This window comes from Cheilinus undulatus, linkage group 13 (genome assembly GCF_018320785.1).
Source record: "Cheilinus undulatus linkage group 13, ASM1832078v1, whole genome shotgun sequence".
NCBI classification, from domain to species: Eukaryota; Metazoa; Chordata; class Actinopteri; order Labriformes; family Labridae; genus Cheilinus; species Cheilinus undulatus.
In genome coordinates, this window is record NC_054877.1 from 14,318,234 (window position 1) to 14,336,218 (window position 17,985).

The 17,985-nt window shown below is 38.5% G+C and overlaps 1 protein-coding gene across 1 annotated transcript in view; it reads left to right on the top strand.

Annotated features, from left to right (window-relative positions):
- epb41l3b (erythrocyte membrane protein band 4.1-like 3b) overlaps positions 1-17,985 on the top strand; it is a 71,124-nt gene that overhangs the window by 36,661 nt on the left and 16,478 nt on the right. The window contains exons 8-18 of the mRNA XM_041803670.1: positions 98-185; positions 4,598-4,750; positions 7,078-7,175; positions 7,704-7,879; positions 8,351-8,556; positions 8,957-9,541; positions 13,636-13,689; positions 15,786-15,821; positions 16,277-16,342; positions 17,001-17,177; positions 17,825-17,887. Of these exons, the coding sequence (XP_041659604.1) occupies positions 98-185; positions 4,598-4,750; positions 7,078-7,175; positions 7,704-7,879; positions 8,351-8,556; positions 8,957-9,541; positions 13,636-13,689; positions 15,786-15,821; positions 16,277-16,342; positions 17,001-17,177; positions 17,825-17,887 (1,702 nt within the window). The remainder of the gene's footprint in view (positions 1-97; positions 186-4,597; positions 4,751-7,077; positions 7,176-7,703; positions 7,880-8,350; positions 8,557-8,956; positions 9,542-13,635; positions 13,690-15,785; positions 15,822-16,276; positions 16,343-17,000; positions 17,178-17,824; positions 17,888-17,985) is intronic.

Consider the following 17,985-nt stretch of genomic DNA (forward strand, 5'->3'; position numbering starts at 1 on the left):
CTGTTGCATATTCACATTGGTCAGAAAGCATAAAATCTCTCAGTGCTCTGCTTTGTGTCGTTGACCTTGTGTGATCTGTTACACTGTGTTCTTTCAGGGGGATGACACCAGCCGATGCAGAGATGCACTTCCTGGAAAATGCCAAGAAGCTTTCCATGTACGGCGTGGACCTCCATCACGCTAAGGTAGCGAGTTACTGCAAGCTTTTTAACCCTTAAAGAACCACACAAATTTATCCTTTGTTACTATTCAAACCAATTATCCAGGGGACTGTGAATCAGTGTTTTATCACAAAAATGGAAATAAGTAAAGTTTGGAGACAACATCACAGCTGAAAATGTCAGGTTGTGTCTTTGACAGTGCTATGTTAAACTGTTATTTGGCATTGAAGTTGTGACTTTTATTATGGTTGCAAAATATGAAGTACTTCATATAAAAGAATATCCTTGATGTCTTCAACTATGGTGAAGGTTGTGATAATACTAAAATTAAACAAAACATGTTTTCTCTGTAAAAGGAAAAAGACAGTATGAGTCACTTTTTCATTTCATACCAAAATTCAAAGATAAAAAGCAATGCTACTCTCATGTTTATTCGCTAAATTTGAAGCTCCGGTCACAATGAGATTAACTTATTTTAGCACAAAGACTGGAAACCGTTTGCATGGCTCTCTCCAAAGGTAACAAAAACTACCTACCAGCAGCTTATATTAAAAAGTTTGTTCTATTCTTTTTATGATGTTTAAGGGAAAAGGAATAAATCACAAATCCATAAACATATTAAAAATCTAAATTTACTGCATTAAATAAGAAAACATTTTATATAAACCAGCAATGCTTTATCGCTCAGCCTGGGAACAATCTTTCCAGATGGAAGCCTGAGCATAATTTTCCTGCTTTGACACTTTGATGCAGTCAGATGAAGCTCAACCTAGCAATCAGCCACCTTCAGATCAAATTGTGCCAATTTACTGGTGGGAGAAATGCTTTTTGGATTTGTTTTGGATTCAGCAGAAACATGTTGCAATCACAGGTTTGAATAAAACATGAAGAATAGCAAAAAGACAAATCTGAGAGTTGTAGCTTGTATACACTGTTAAATTTCTATTTATCACAATACAAGTCATTAAAAACAATAATGAATCGTGTTATTGCTCATTGACTATGTTTATCTCATCTTGCAGGCCTAGTGCAAACAAATAACTGCCATTATAATTAAGGCTGTGAGGCAGAATGTGTCTAACTTCAGGTGTTGCTCAGATTTAACTAACATGTTTATAAGTGATGGTGAAAAATGACTGCAGAGCTGAATTTAATGGGGTAAAAGGTGACATTGCGATAGTTGTCTTTCTATGCTGTACTGCATAATGTAATATGAAAAAATACCATATTTCCATAGGGTTACATTGTTATGCAAATAACATTTGAATGTTACAATATTTGAAATGTAAATCTATTTTTTGTACTGCACTTACAATGTAAGACAAAACATGATGCACAGTACTATTTCTCAATATTCTTAATAACATGCAAACTTTGTAATTGAATCCATACTAGCTTTATCTACAGCTTTTTGCAACATGCCAACTGTGAATTCAAATAATAGAGCACTCTTTTCCCACTAAGGACCTGTGTCCACAGCAAGGTTATTATAGTTAACTTAAACTAACTAAATAACTAAAACTAAAATTCAAAAATCATTTTAGTTAACTGAAACTAAATGAAAATTAAGCTTTACCAAAAAACGAAAACTAACTAGAATTGTATATTGCGCTTCCAAAACTAACTAAACTAAAATAAAAACAGAGACAAAATATCCTTAGTTTGAAGTTTTGACACAACCATACTAACTGGCACCTACACCCATGTATGGGGAGTGTAAAATTGCCTGATCTGATTGGTCAAGACTTCACACAGTGGTAGTTTTATGTCAGAAGTTGTATTCAAACGTCATCTTTAAATAAATAAAATGATAAGTGATGCTTAGAGCCTGTTTGAATATGTTTTTTAAAATTTATGATATTTCCTCAGCCCTGAAATTTTACCCCTGAAAAGATGAGATCCATGTCTCTTCTGCCATCATCATAAGTCCGGCCCCCCTCTTGATTTTGATTGGCCAGTGAGGGGGCAGTGTCAAAGACCAGTTCAGCACTCTTCCAAAGGCTGAGCTGGGGCTGATGATTATACCAGTTTTTTAAATCTAAATCAGCCAATACCAGTGCAGATACCGATGTTTTTGTTTTGTTTTGTTTTGTTTTTTAGGATACTTCTTTTGGTTTAATTCTTCTTGTATGTCAAAATTTTTTCTCAATTTGACTATGAAAACAGTTTGTCTGACAGGGAACTTTTTCTGCCTTCAAAAACTTATTGGAATCAGCCCCAAGTTTTCATCTAAAAGTGCTTTTAATGCTGTGACAAAAAACAGCTGACATTGGGTTTGTATTAGGGCTGAACAATTTTGGAAAATCATTTAAATGAAATTTTTATCTCCAGTATCGCGATTTCATATGCGATTATTCCTTAACTCTCTTTTAATCCTAAACAAGGGCTGAAAAATTCTTTAAAAATATCTTATGATGATGATTTGGACTCATATTGCAAATTGGATCTAAATGTTGCATTGAATCGGTTTTGTCATTCTTATATTTATTAAGAAAAAAGTACAAAAATGAAGGTAGGATTTTTTTATAGACTATTCTAAAAAAAGGCACTTAAATGATTGCATGATATGTCATGCATAGCATCTCTGCTGCAAAAAAAAGTTTGAAACTGCAATTTTTACACAAATTTCAGGTTAAAGAAATATTGCACCTTCTGCGATTTGAAAATTGCAGCAGGCCATATTGCGATTTACTCTAATTTTCGATTAATTGCCCAGCCCTAGTTTGTATACAATACAAAACAAAAAAAAAAAAAAATGGCAGCTGTGGGCAAAGGCCTTATATTGGCCACAATTACTACGAGGTTAGCTTATATCAAGCTTGAGTATCATCTGACTGTGTAAAAAGGATGCAAGAGCATATAAAATGTAGACATCCAAGATGAGAAAGCAATGCTTTTTCACACTGAATAATTTCTTCTTCTTCTTCTTCTTGCAATTAATTAAGCCTGTTGTGATGCATTTATTTTAAAAGTTCCTGTTGCTGTAATATTAAAACTGCAATCTATTGAGCGGTCTTTGATGACACGGTCTGATTTTCTTTTTTTCCTTGGTTAGAGCCATTTAATTAATTTTCCGTCTTTTAACAGTCTAAATGCTAAGCTTTACCAACCTGCTGCTTCACTGCAGCTTTGTTTTTTCTGTGGTGAAGATATATCCCAAAATGTTAAACTGTCCCTTAAAGTATTTCACTTTAAAAGTGTGTAAGAATGCTTCCAGGATGCATTAATAAGTATGCAAGTTCTGTGCTACATATATGGTTTTCTTTTGTTTTTAATGCAAGAAGAGACAGACACATCTCACTCAGTAGTAATGCTTGCCACAACACCGCTGCTTCAACAACATCACGGCTGCCTCAGTCTAACATGCCACTGCTGTCTCGCTGATTGACTGACATTATGTCACTGCTGCCTCTGTGGATTCATGGGCTGAGGGGTGGAGTCACAGGGAGGGTGGTGGTGGGGTCTGGAGCCCAGCCTGAGTCAAATAATTTTCTCGCTGTTACTAATCTCACCGGCCAGATGGGATCAAACGTATCATTAGGACACAGACAAGTAGAGGGAGAAAGCTGGATTACAGTGATACCACTGCTGTCATCATAAACGAAAATTACAGTCATCTGTCTTGATATAAATCAGTAATCAAAAGTGCTTTGGGAGACAAAATTGCTGTAGATATGAGTGATGGAGGAGGATATTGCCTTCAGAGATATAGATTAAACAGAGGAGATGACAGAGATCAAACTAAGCAGAGATAAGCACTCTGTGTTTGATGTTTTTATACACAAAGAAAAACTATCTGTCTTTTCTCCTCTCTCATTAAATGCAAAGTTGGTAGGGAAACTCTATGAGTGCTTGGCTCCAGCTGAGGGAGAGGTAAGAGGCTGCAATTCATGTGCTTACCTGCGTGTGTCTGTGTGTTTGGTTTCTCCATGTGCATGGTTTCATACATAAAGGTTATCAATCCAACAGTTTCCCAAGATCCCGCTTTCGACCTTCCCTCTTTAAAAACATCATCATTGGTTTTACCCGCTCATCTCGTGCTTTGTGCAGTGAAGAGCATAGTTTTAGTGCTTCATCTGCCATTTCCCAACACTTCACTGTTGCTGTTGCTATTCAGTATGCCCCCTCGAGTCTTTTTCAACGTCACTGCAGCCTGCATAGAGAAGATAAGAGCGCCACATGCCTGATTTCATTCTCCACCTGCCTGCTTTACCCTGTCATTACCAAAACTAGACCCAGTCAAATACTTCTTCCCCCTGCTGTGCATCTGGCTCCTTAACTTCCTCTGTGTATCCCGTAGAGTTTATTTAGGAAACTGAAAGTAGCACATTTTCCTTCTTTTTGACTGTCAATAGCACTGTGACACAAGAGGGAGGGTTTTAAAGGAGTTTCAGTGAAGTATTTATTTTTCTTGACATATTGGTGTTGTTTTCCAGGACTCTGAAGGTGTGGAGATCATGTTGGGAGTTTGTGCAAGTGGCCTTCTCATCTACAGAGACAGGTTGCGGATCAACAGGTTCGCTTGGCCCAAAATCCTCAAGATCTCTTACAAGAGGAATAACTTCTACATCAAAATCAGACCTGGGGAGGTGAGAGCAAAACAGCAGTATTTTCTTGTACAAAGATGATCTGGTCAGAATTAGAGATTTTCTCACCTACAATGTTCTGCAGGGGGGCTGTCAGTTCAATGTTACTTGTTGTTTGTTGGCATCTTTTGTTGGCATAATTGCACAGTTCCTCAAAGCAGAGTTACTTTTCTTTGTTTGCACCAACATTTGTTTCGGTTTGGTTGAAAAGAATGTAGAATAAGTCCTTTATTATCTTAATCTAAGTTCATTTGTGAGTTCAGGACACAGTCTCAGCCTGTCATTCCATGCCACTGGAACTGTAAAAAATAAAGTTACTGATTATCAAGGTGCTCTTTACATAAAGATAGCTCAATTTTTTTATAGAACCTCCAAAAAAAGTTATTTGTGGGGGCTTTGATGGACAAACTTAAGGCAAAAGCTCAGGAAAATGGCAAAAGAGACATTCAAATGTCAAAACAAAAAGAGAATGGTCAAGAAAATAGAAAGGGAAACAAAATTCCAGAGCAAAATGTCAAGAATAAATCAGAATCAGATTTTATTGCCAAGTACTTTTTTACATACAAGGAATTTAGCTTGGTGTTTAGATAAAACAGTTAACATAAAAGAAGCACATTAGTAGTAGTAGTAGAATATTAGAGCCTAATGAAGATAATAAGAGGCTAGAAACTTAAATAGATTATTGTAGAAAAATATTGTCACACAATAAGCTTTAAAATAAAACAATAAATAACAATAACAATTAAAACATCACAAAAGTATGCACAAAGGTGCAAAAAAGGGAGAAACTGTACAGATGTGAAGGTTTACTGGTTATGAGGCTATAGTGCAGTTATCTAGGGTAACATACACACAATATGCAATTATAAACAAAAGAAATAAGGGTCGATGTAATGCATAAAGTCTGTATAAAATGCATTAATTTGTCCGGGTTTCAGTGAGAAATTAAATTAATGAAGGTAAAATGGGTAGATCTCAAAGGCAGATATAATTGAAAAAAACTGTATTCAAAGAGAAAAGCATTAAAGGTAATAAAATGATTATGGGTAGACGGCATCACATCAGAGGAAATAGAAGGATTTGGAGCAGTAATAAATTGCTATATAAAAGAAATAAAAGCTATTGGGCTTGAATGATTGTTGGTCCAGACGATTACTCGGGCCAATAGAAGATCATCTGTATCAGAGTTTTATATTGAAGATTGCCAATAAAATTAAAAGGGAATTTCACCATTTTAATCTTAAGTAATTAATTAATTACATATAGATCTTTTGCATCTGAAATCACATAATCTGTTCCATCCTCATTCTACAAAATGTGCAGGGGTGATGGAACAGACTGTGTGATGTCATGTGTGCAAAAAAACCAAAACATTTCTTCCTGTGATTTTCTTCTTTTCATTTTACTTAGACAAAGTTTAAACATCTGAACAGAAGATGTCACACAGAAGATGCAAGTCTGGTCTCTGTGAAGAAATTTGCACTGTTGGTTTATAAATACATAAGCTTTTAAATGTAGTTTTCAGAGATAAAACTCACCTTTATTGCTGTTGTACTTATTCATTTATAGTTATTCAAATTTTTAATTTTGGCTGAAGGATTTAAATTTTTTTTCCCCAAATAACTGTTATTTATCTTGTTAACATCTGATAATCCATACTGCTACTGGCCCTGAAAAAAAATATCAGTGAACCCCAAAAACCTGCAAAGAAAAGTAAGACTGGGATGTATGAAGAAGAATTGAGGACAAATGCAATCAAAAGAAAACTGCATTTGAAAAACAATATTTCATGAAAGCAAGTCTTTAAGAGTGGGTGTAAAGAAATTATTTAAAATGTTTTTTTCTGTCTCAGCAGAAACTGTGATCCATCTCTGATTGTTAATGCTGTGTAATCACTTATGTTCCTGGTACAGCTGTCACATTTATCTCCATTTCAGCAACATTTTGCAGGTGCACCTATGAAGTGCTGCAGTTGGATGAAGTTTACTTCTTAACTTTCTTAGATGAAAGTGTTCTGTCCCAATTCTGTCTCCAACTTTCTAAGCCAACAGATTCATCCTGACATCCCTGGCTGCACTAATATTTTATAAAGGAAGCACAGCATTGCTGCATATTTTGTACAAATTGGGTTTGCTTTGCTAAGTGAGCACTTTACAGGAGTTTTAGAGGAAAAGATAAATAATGCATTTGGATATGTAAAGGGGAAATTATTAAATGCTTGTGCAGATGTTTGATTTAATCAAGTCTTTTTTTACCCATTTGGATATGAAGTTGAAAGTTTCTCCTGTGTATAATGAGTCTGAAAGCTGTCCTTTTTTTCCTTGTTGCAGTTTGAGCAGTTTGAAAGCACAATCGGTTTCAAACTACCAAATCATCGTGCTGCCAAGAGACTCTGGAAAGTCTGCGTCGAGCACCACACCTTCTTCAGGTAGGAAATAGAAGATCTTTTACCTTGATAGGTACAGGTTTTTATCTCTTGAAGACATGCTGTTGATAGAAAATAGAAAAATTCCCTGTTTCCTTATTTGAGATGCCATTATGTTGTAAATGTTTATGTTGCTGACAGAGTGAGTAATGATTCAAACACAGACTGTATTCCTGCAAAGATTGTGTTTTGTTTTTTCCAGAGATGGACTCTCTAACACTGGCCCAATTTCTTTTACCTCCTTTATGTTAATTGCAGTCTTGTTAACATGAAGTTAATAATAAACATGTTAGGTGATTCTGTTGTGGTAAAATAGACAAACTGTTTGATGGTTTGTAGCTGTAGTCAACATGCAGAGCTGCTGTGTTCTGCTTCAATGATAAAACGTTCCCCTGAGTTCTCCCGAGAAGTGAGCCAAGCATGAAGCAGTCTCTGTAGACTATTTAAATGAGTTTTAAAGCCTTACAGTGCATATCTTAAACATGTTTCATTTCCTGTTTGATTAATGAGGTGCTTTGTTAATTGTGACAGGCTCGTGTCCCCAGAGGCACCCCCTAAGAAGTTCTTGAGTCTGGGCTCGAAGTTTCGCTACAGCGGCAGGACGCAGGCTCAGACCCGCAGGGCCAGCTCTCAGATCATCAGACCTGCTCCGTTCTTTGAACGCACCTCCAGCAAACGCTACAACATGTCCCGCAGCTTAGATGGAGGTGAGAAGGAGTCAAGTGTGTGATTAATGAACATCAACAAGTGCCATCTGTGTGCAGATGTAGCTAACCAAGACTGGTTTATTTTTATTGAGGATATTTTTAAACTCCTTGAGTCACTTTTGGTTAGCCTTATTTTAGATATGACTGTTCAGCATGTTTTTCTTTTCTTTTCCCCCCAAAAGATGCAGCTGCAGCTTCTTTTCCTTACAGAAAATGATGACTGAATCATTTCCAAGAAGTTAAAATTAGCTTTTTGCTCCACTTGAGAAATAATTGCTTTGCACCTGAAAGCCAAAATAGCTTAAATGTTAGTCACAGTGCAGTGACAGGGCATAAGTGTTATAACAAAAATGTGCTTGTTTTTCTTCCTATGTCACTGCTTTCATATTTGTTTGCATTTCTCAGCAGACCATGGATGTCTATAAAAAGATTTCAGTCCATTATATCCATCTCTGTCATTCTGTCTTCCAGCACCAATTATGGAGAACCATGAGACCCTCATGAAGGACAGTACTGCTGACGGGGCAGCCAAAGTCATCTCCAAGGGAGACATCATCACCACTGTAACAAAAGAAAAGAAGGCAGAGGAGGAGAAGGCGGAGCAGGAGGATGCCCAGATGGATGCTGCAGGGACACCAGAGCCTGCTGTCACAACACCGCTAAGACACGACACGAAGGTAAAACCCTCTCTGACTGAGCCGAGTTTTACTTGGATTCAGGAACTTTCTTGTAGCTTTTTTTGTTTGGTTCAAAGAGAGGCTAATATATTCAGAGGAGCAGATGTTTTTCTGAAGCTGCTGCATCTTTTAAAGTTCTGTTTTCAGATTTTCTTTCTTTGTTAAAATACTTCTTAATGGCTGATAAGATTTCCCAGTTGCTTTCAGCTTAACCCACTGCCGTAGACTAGGCCAAAGTGCTTCTCATCTTGTGTGCGCTTTACTAATTAGCTTTTCTTTTCTTGTCCTTCCTTTGACCCCACACTATACTTGTGTGTTTGCTCATGCGTATTCGCCCCCTTCCCCTTTGCTTCTTTCCATCGAAAAACCACATCGTTTTGTTGACACCTTCCTTCATCAGCGCTCCCCTCATGTTTACACAAATGACCCCCTCCGCTCTGAGCTCTCACTCCCTTCATCTCCTGTCACATCCACCAAAGTACGGCGGAGGCGCAGGGAGAACACGCGTAAACGGGCATCCTCAGTCAGTCCGGTCAAGAACGGCGATGGGTGCCGCCGGCGGCAAGCCCTCGCTGACCGCAAAGCTGCCCTGCTGGACGAGCAGGCGCTTCTGCTCTCGGCCCGCAAGCAAAGGCTGGAGCAGGGCAAAAGCCGCGGCGGTACACTCTTCTCCTTCTCCCTGCACCTGCCCGACCTGTCCTCCATCCTGGATGACGACGGCTACATCACCTTCCCAGATCTGTCAGAGATGCGCTTCCTCCCTGAGTGCGCACAGAACTTCCTGCCCATCAAATCCCCCTCACTCATCCCCTGCTTCCTCTTCATCTTCTTCTTCCTGCTTTCTACCTCCTTCTCCGTCCCCTACGCTCTCACCCTCTCCTTCCCCTTGGCGCTGTGTCTCTGCTACCTGGAGCCCAAGGCAGCCTCCCTGACCGCCTCCATAGCCCAGGGCTACCATGACCATGACAGTTCAGAGGAAGAGGAGGTGTGTGTTGTGTGTACGCCTGTATGTTCCAGAACCGGCCTCTGGCTTGGATTGACAGCTCATTATGACAGTTAACCCCTCCCCCTTGTCCTGTATATCCTGCTCTGCTGTGTCATCAGTCCAGAGCCGACCTGGAGACTGTGTCTGTCCCAGCGTCTCTCAGTGCTCCTACTTTCAGAGCCTCATCTCTGCCCGGTCATACTCTTCATCCTGTAGACTCCATCCTCCTCATCATCAGCATCACAAGAACACAGAGATGAACCTGCAAGTCTCACTACTTTCATTTTAATCACCTAATAATTACCATAAATCACTGAGTTGGGTTAGACACAAATAAAGGGAATAAATTTAGACCTATTTCTGACACAGTTGTGTGTAAACTTACCTCACTAAAGCTGTGTTTCCATCAGGGGTTCTAGTTTGATTCAGTATGGTTTGGTACGCTAAACCCCAAAATAGTTTGCATTTCCACAGACACCTGTACCCTCACTTGGTGGGCGGGCTGTAAAGGCATGAATGTGAAGTCACATGAAGTGCGAGTCTGCTGGTCCAGCTGCAGAGTTATAGAAAGGATGAGTTACAGAAATCAGTAGGGAATAAGCATTAACCAGCTTTATTTTAGCTGAAAGTGTTTTTTTTTTTAAATAACTACATATTAATAATGTTAACTGCTGTCAGTACAGATCATCAGCTGATGGAATATGTGTAAAGAAACGTTTAGAGTCGTAACTGTACGTTAATATGTGAATATATCTAGTCTAGAACAGTTTATATGACAAAATATGAAAGTTTAGCGCTGTACTGTGAGAATTTGCCACATTAAAAACAAGGTCAAAGTTTAGCTGGTGTTAAAATCAAACTAGATTATGTCAGAAATCCTGGGTGCACTGATCTCGTTTTAAAATGGGCTGCAGCCCGTAGTTTTATGATCACGTTCAACAGCCACACAGCAATGTTTTCACAGGTTACCTAAAGTAAGAAGTAGATGAATAACTAATTACAGTACAAGGAATCAAGTGATCTAAGGCTTCGTATTCACAAAACTTCAGCATTAATTTAGTTTCACATCCATTGCAGATAGACCAGGCTGATGGGAGCCTTTGGGCTCTGCTTTGTGTTCTTAAAATCAGGTCAAGATAAACTTGAGGAAACTTAATTTGTGGCCAGATATCAATATCCACAGACTAGGAAACAGTTTGGATCTCTGTCTGACCCTTTCCAACTGTTGCTCTATGGAAACCCACAAAATGTGTAACGTTCCACACCGAACTGAGCCGGACCACTTGGTGGAAACAACCTAGAAGAAATAACAAGGAAAAACCATCGCTCTCAAACTTCAGCAATACAGCCTGTATATCTCAGAATGAAAATACACGCTAAAACTTTCTGAACAAAAATGTTCTTTTAATTTTCATTTAGGGTTAGGATAAAGGTTAAGGTAATAGTAAGGATAACAAACATTAAAAGTCAAAAACTGGACCTGCAAAACTTGATTACAAAGCGTTTGATAAGGTCCTCCATTAAACCTTCCAATGCAGCCAGCATAGCTTAGATAGCTCTGTTAGCTATGGAGATAACAGAGCTACATTGCTAATGGAGCTAAAACAAACCTAAAAAAGCAGCTATGTAAGCTATGTATCAACGTTACCTACCTAGCTAAGTTAGTTTAGCTGCATTTGCTAAAGCTTGTCAAAGCTAACATCATTATAGATAACAAAGCTATGTAGCTTATGTAGCTACATAGCTATTGTAGTTCAAGCTAAGCTCACAAAGTAGCTATGTAAGCTATGTAGGTATGCTAACTACGCAGTCACGTCAGCTTTATTGGCTTATGAAGTAACATTATGTAGTTAGCATAGCTATGCTAGCTTTAGCTAAAGCTACTAAAGCCTGTCACTGTTAATGTAACTACTTCTTAAACTGATCTAGGCATTTTTTAATCTCAGATCGGACCTTTGACTCTGGCAAATTACGACATTTCCTTTCTGAGATATACAGTAACAGTAACGGTCTGTGAGAGCGGCCATCAGAAATGTACGGTCTGCAGCCTGACCCCTCTCAGCTTCTGTACAAAACTGTTACATGAAAAGACTGAGCTTGTTTATTGAAGATTATTCTAGTTCCCCGGTGAACTTCAGTTTGATTACAGTAAAAATCAAACAGCAGTGATTAGGGATGCACAATATTAGATTTTTTTTCCAATAACCAATATCCCAAGATTTCCATACTCGTTTTAGCTGACACCAACGTAGACACACCTCTTTTTATTGTTAATTTAAGAAAACACCAAGGGTCTCCTGTGCAAAGAGAGTCTGAGAGTCTCCAGATATATTTGTCGTAACTATCGGCTGAATGTTTATATCTTCTAGTACAGAAATTTAACACTTTGAAGCTCAAATCTGCCGATACTGTTATCATGCTCATAATATGGTGCATCCCTATCAGTGATCTGTTTCGATACTTCAGCAACAGAAATACAAGTCCCAGGTACCCAATATTGGGAATTGTATTGTTTTAATCAACCAAAATATGCAAACAATCTCCTGCAGTTTAGGAATAGGTGATTATACCATATGCCTAAATAATTTTTGAAAAGCCACAGTTCAGCCAACAGTTCTTTACATTCCTAGATCTTGGCTGATAATAAATACTTTCACTCATGTTACCCCTAAACGACAGGGCAAACAGTGCATATACGCTATTACACTAAGAGAGAGAGGAAAAACTGAGACAAATTTTCATTTCAGTCTCTGCACTGATGTTACTCAGTTTAACAGTGAAGTGTGCAAACATTGCTGCCATTATAAATCCTTTTAAGCACCTCTGTAATAAACGTTCTCAGTGTTTTTTTTCAGACTTCAAGCATTTTGTAAAAGGATTAAATGAAATGTCTGAAGAGAGGCTGGCTGTGCTCGAGCGTGCACCCAGCGAGTGCCTGGTCCTTTCACTGCTTCTTCCAATAATGGGATTTTAAAGACCTGGCTGTATACCAGGGGAAAATTAGGAAAGGTTTAACGGTATTAAAACACTAATACTGCCCATTCCTACTGCAGACTGTTAGAATTGCACAAGTAAACATGTAACAGTTTGCAAAAAGTATGTCTTAAGATCTGAAATTTGATACTTTGGTACTTTAGATATGGTAAATGTCAGACATGGTATAGTTTTAATCACAAGTTGTATTGAAAAGTATCAAAGTCTTGCATATTTTGACCAAAACAGCTTAATTTACTGTACTTATCTAACTTCATTCAGTCACTAATCCTTTGCCAATCTTGTGTGAAAACAAAAGCCTTGTGCCTGACTCATCTCAGTGTTATCATCCACATTCATGGGCTTAACAGTGTAGAAAGTGACTGTGACAAGATCAACACCATCTGCATGAAAACACTTCCATATTTATCTACGCGCCCAGTCTCTCTGCATCACTATCCGAGTCAAGCAAAGCAGCACAAATTAAAATGAATTATTCAAAGTGAACTCCTGCTTTAGAGGGCTAAAAGCAGCGCTCTTTAGAGTGTCAGAGGGTGACTTTTTTTCCTGGAGTGTCACCCTATCTGACTTGCAAATGAAAGATAAAGTAATGTAATCCAGGCTGCGATGCAGAGGGACTGAGACACTTTAATGCATTCAGATCACCTTTAGTGTCGACATGCATGGAGAGGAGGGAGAGGGCCTGAAAGTCAGGTAACACAATCAACAAATGAAACAATCCATTATTCTAGGTTTTACTAACACAATTAATTTTAGAAATATATAAAGAAGTTTAACTCATTTGTATCAGGATGTAGCCCTTTCCAAATCAAAGTTATTCTAGCTGAGACGTCAAAGTGACTGACTGAAGGTTGAAACTTCCTCTGAGTCTGTTTTGCTTGCTTACCTTTAATTTGCTTTTATTCTTATTTTGTAGTTTTCTTTTTTAATTTGTAGTGTTGTCTGAGTTCTTGAAGCCTACAGAAAAATCAGTGCATTTCCATTTGTTCATGTGTTTAACAAAGAGTCTTTTTGGTGATGAATACACGAGTTACAAGTTGGGTTCTTGTCGTTTTTCTTGCTTGCCGCTCGGATTGTTTTTGGTCTGTTTGTGAAAGCAGACTGACAGCGAACAAACTGATTTTGCCTTTGATGGAGAGATGACCGCCACAGAGGTTTGTACATGGAGGAAAATGTCATATTTAAAGCATGAAATAAGTTCTGACTAAGCAGATAAATGAAGAGATGCTAAATCATGGATGCTATTTCTTTTAAATCATTTATTTGAATTTGTACACTTAAAACCCTGCACATAATGCATGTCTTACATCATTTTATGCCCATTACTTCATGTGTCGCCATTTTTACCTGTTCATCAGTATGTCTCTATCAATATGTCCATTCAAATAGAGAGTCATACAGTTATGTGTTTCAAACAATAGCATCAGTCTGTCACTGCAAATACCCAATTCTGCATTTTCAGATGACTTTCTTAAATTTAAGCATGTTTTCTATTAGACTTATCTTTCCTTATTCTTAAAATCATATACCTTGAAATTTTACTCTAATTATAGCTTCTATTTAAAAGTATGACTAGCGCAGCACCATATGTTAATTAGTTCTCTCATCTTCATTTAGTTTCATCTTTGTCCTTAAAACTCAAAAACTTCTGATCCAAAGCTGCTTGTCAACTTCCTGGCAGTTATCCCTGCTCTTCTCAAACATTTCTAGCAGTCAGCCCTGTCCTACTGTGAAAGATTTGTTGAACGAGGCCTTAAAACATCAACACTCTCATGGGCTCATCTCCCTGTTAGAGCTTAAGCCTTCAAACAGCAGGGACACAGGGGAAATATGTTTGTTGAAAGTCTGTAAAAAACATTTAGGAGATGTTAAATTGCCTTACATTTTTGCCTTTTTAAATATACACTATATTGCCAAAAGTATTCACTCACCTGCCTTGACTGGCATATGAACTTAAGTGACATCCCATTCTTAAGCCATAGGGTTTAATATGACGTTGGTCAACCCTTTGCAGCTATAACAGCTTCACCTCTTCTAGGAAGGCTCCTCAAGGTTTAGGAGTATGTTTATGGGAATTTTTAACCATTCTTTCCGAAGCGCATTTGTGAGGTCACACAATGATGTTGGACGAGAAGGCCTGGCTCTCAGTCTCCGCTCTAATTCATCCCAAAGGTGTTCTATCAGGTTGAGGTCAGGACTCTCAGTTAACATTATGTTTTAAGAAGGCATTAGGAGCCAATCAAGAATAGTTTGTAAAAATCCCTCTTCTTTTTTTGTACATTTCTTTTTAAAATATAACAATAAAATTATCATTCTTCTCAATGTAACAATCCATCAGATATATAATATGAATCAAAATAATAGCAATTACATTTTTAATCATTCAGCATTAGTGTCATTGTCTGATATTTTCTCAGTAACAATTTAGTGATTTATTGCTTGTGTTTGTTGAAAAAACACAAAAGGAGATATAGAAAAATAATTGCATACTAAATTGTAATTGCAAAATTTAAAAAAAAATGATGATTATTTTACAAATTAATCAGCCCTACTAAAAACTCATCTTATGGTGACATCACAGTACCAGCCATTACAATAATACCTGCCCCTCACCTGGTAGCTCCATTTATAGACCAATGACCACAGAAGCACATAGCTGCACTAAACACAGGTATACTCAGGGTGGGGAGCAGGGTGAGGAGGAGCTCGTTTGCATTTAAAGAAATGTACACAAAAATAGATTGTTCTGAGATGGTGATCATGTTTTCTAGGGTACAAACTACTTACATTAATGCTATAACAAGACTTACGACTACATACTGAATGTCCTAAAGATGGTTATTTAATGTCATTTAACATACAACAAACAAATGCAGGTAGTTAATGTGTGCCTGATGTTTTGGGGTTACTCTTAGTGTTGGGTGGTACATCAATGAGCTGCAGAAGCTAACAGTACAGAAACCTTCAGAAAGTACTTAATCTGTTTTTCACACTTTTAGAGGCTTTAAAAAGAACACCACTCTCCAAACTTAAAATGCAGATTGCATAGGGGGCTTGGGGATTAGAACATACTCCATTTCTATCATATTATCCTTTTAAGCCACAGTCCTTACTTCTCTCTGTAAATCTGTCTGCTTACTGCTCCCCCCCCCCCACTTTTCTTTCTCTTCACCCAATTTCTCTGTATCCCCTCCTTTAATGACTCTAGTCCACTCACGCTCTCTGTCCTCTCCTTTTTACTCGCCCTCAGTCGGAAGCAGACGAGGACTCTGAGATGCGGACTCAGGTACAGCAGGCTCACTGTGTAGCCCTGCTCAGTGCATCAAACCACCTCCATCAGATGCACTGAGCCGTTCAAAACATCCGCCATCAGTCACTCTGTGCCGTCTCACCACCTCTGCTTGCCTGCTCTTGCTTTTGTAAACACGTTTACTATCACACCACACAGCTGGTCGACTGTTCTCTCCTGATTTCACCTCACAGACTGCTGCTCTAAAGCTGCTGCTGCTGCTTTTAAACACCATCAAGGCCCATTTTAAAATGTGATATTTCTTTTCTTGTTGCTGCTATCACAAGCTTCACAATTTTCAAGGTTTTTCTTTTATTCTCAGAGGGTAATATGTTGCTTACAGCCATACCACAGAAGACAAATCTCCTAATATCTCCTAACATTAAAGCAAATCAGCTCAGGAGATAATATTCTGAATGCAATTCTTCTTCTCCCCTCTTCTGTCTTTGCAGTATAGTTTCATAAGACGAGTAAAGGGGGAAAACGTTTTTATCAAGCATAGTAATCTGATGTTAGAGGTTGGTAAGAAGTCAATGCATGACTGAAATGTGCATGCAAGTGGGATTGGTATAAAGAATCATGCCTTATAACTGATAAAACTAACATACCAGTAAGTCTGCCAGTGTCAGATATGACATGATTAGAGCTACTTTGGCTTTCTAACAGATTTTTCTGCTATGAGCATCGAAATTAACCTATCGTGAAAGATAGAGTAGTGCAAACCTTAGTAAAAATCAATGTTGTGCGGGTCTTAACCTTTGAGAAGATTTGGGAGTGTTGTGCCTACTAAACCTAAAAACTAAACCTGAATCAGTGCATGAATTTATTTATTTTCTTGGTATAAGGCGTTCCTAAATGCTCTTTTAGCATTTAAGTCCAAGCTGCTACTCTTTCAGTTGCAGCTGTCATGCCAGTTGCCAGTTGCCTTTTTGTGTTGCTGTTTTTGCGAGCTGTTGCACAGGTAGCCTGCACAGCCTCCTAAACAGGCCTGTGAGGATTGAAGCACATAATGCAGTCCATTTAAGCCTGATTGATTTAAGGACTGCATTGTATGCCCCCAAACTGTATTTGGGTAAATCTTTGGATATGCAAGCTACCATTAAGCATGGCCGTCGCCCCCCCCCCACTCAGCCCCCGGTCTCATCTTCTTGTATCGTGGTTGGCCGGCTACTGTAGGACACCTCGCCCCCGGCAGAGATGGTCAAGCACCAGACAAACATCAGCGAACTGAAGCGCTCCTTCCTGGATGCAGGCAGCAGCTCACCAGGCCTGACAGAGTGGGAGAAGAGACTCTCCTCATCTCCTGCGCGTTCACCCAGACTGGATGAAGCCCCGATGATAGAACCGTTGGATGTAAGCTCAGGCTAATGAGAAACAGCATGTGTGTGTAGGGCATGACATCAGTGAGGAGAGTTTTGCTTTAACAAAGGAATCGATAGCTGAAGTGTTTGCGTTCCGACTCATAGTGCTGTAAATCTAAACTAATAATGAGGCTAGATCTGTATTCTTTACTTCACAATGAGTCTGGTGCCATATATTTCATATTCACAACAGCTCAGCAGCATACTAATAAAGATTACAGGCATCTTTATGAGGTGAATTAATCTACAAAGTCATCCTGTCTTAGTGTGTGACCAGATGTGTCTCCTTACTTCTGTCACCTTTATGGCCTCTCTATATCTCATCAGCACCTGATTAACATAGTAATTTGTCTCTGCAAAGGATGGAACAGTCATTAATCAGTAATACGGTTGTTTTATTCTCTGACATTACCTGTCTGAATTCGGTGCAGTTTTTTCTTCACTTCTGTGGCTTAAAATAATCTGACAAATGAGCAGCTCTAATTGAAGTGTCTGCGAACTAGTCACTGACATCAAACATGTCTGACTGACTGAAGCAGATTCTCTGGAAACATTTGTGAACTTGCAGTCACACTGGACGCGTCTTAAACACGTCTCTATGTATCTTTCATTATGTTTTCTCCTCTCTCTCTTCTTTAGACTGACGAGGAGCAGCCTGCTGAACAAGAGACAAAAGAAGACATGGACACTAAAGTCACTGAGGTAAACTGTCTGCAGTGTTTTTAACATGACATTTCTTTACTCTGGTGTTTGTTTTTGACTTCTATCCCCATCAGAAGTATGTGGACTATGTTTTTTGA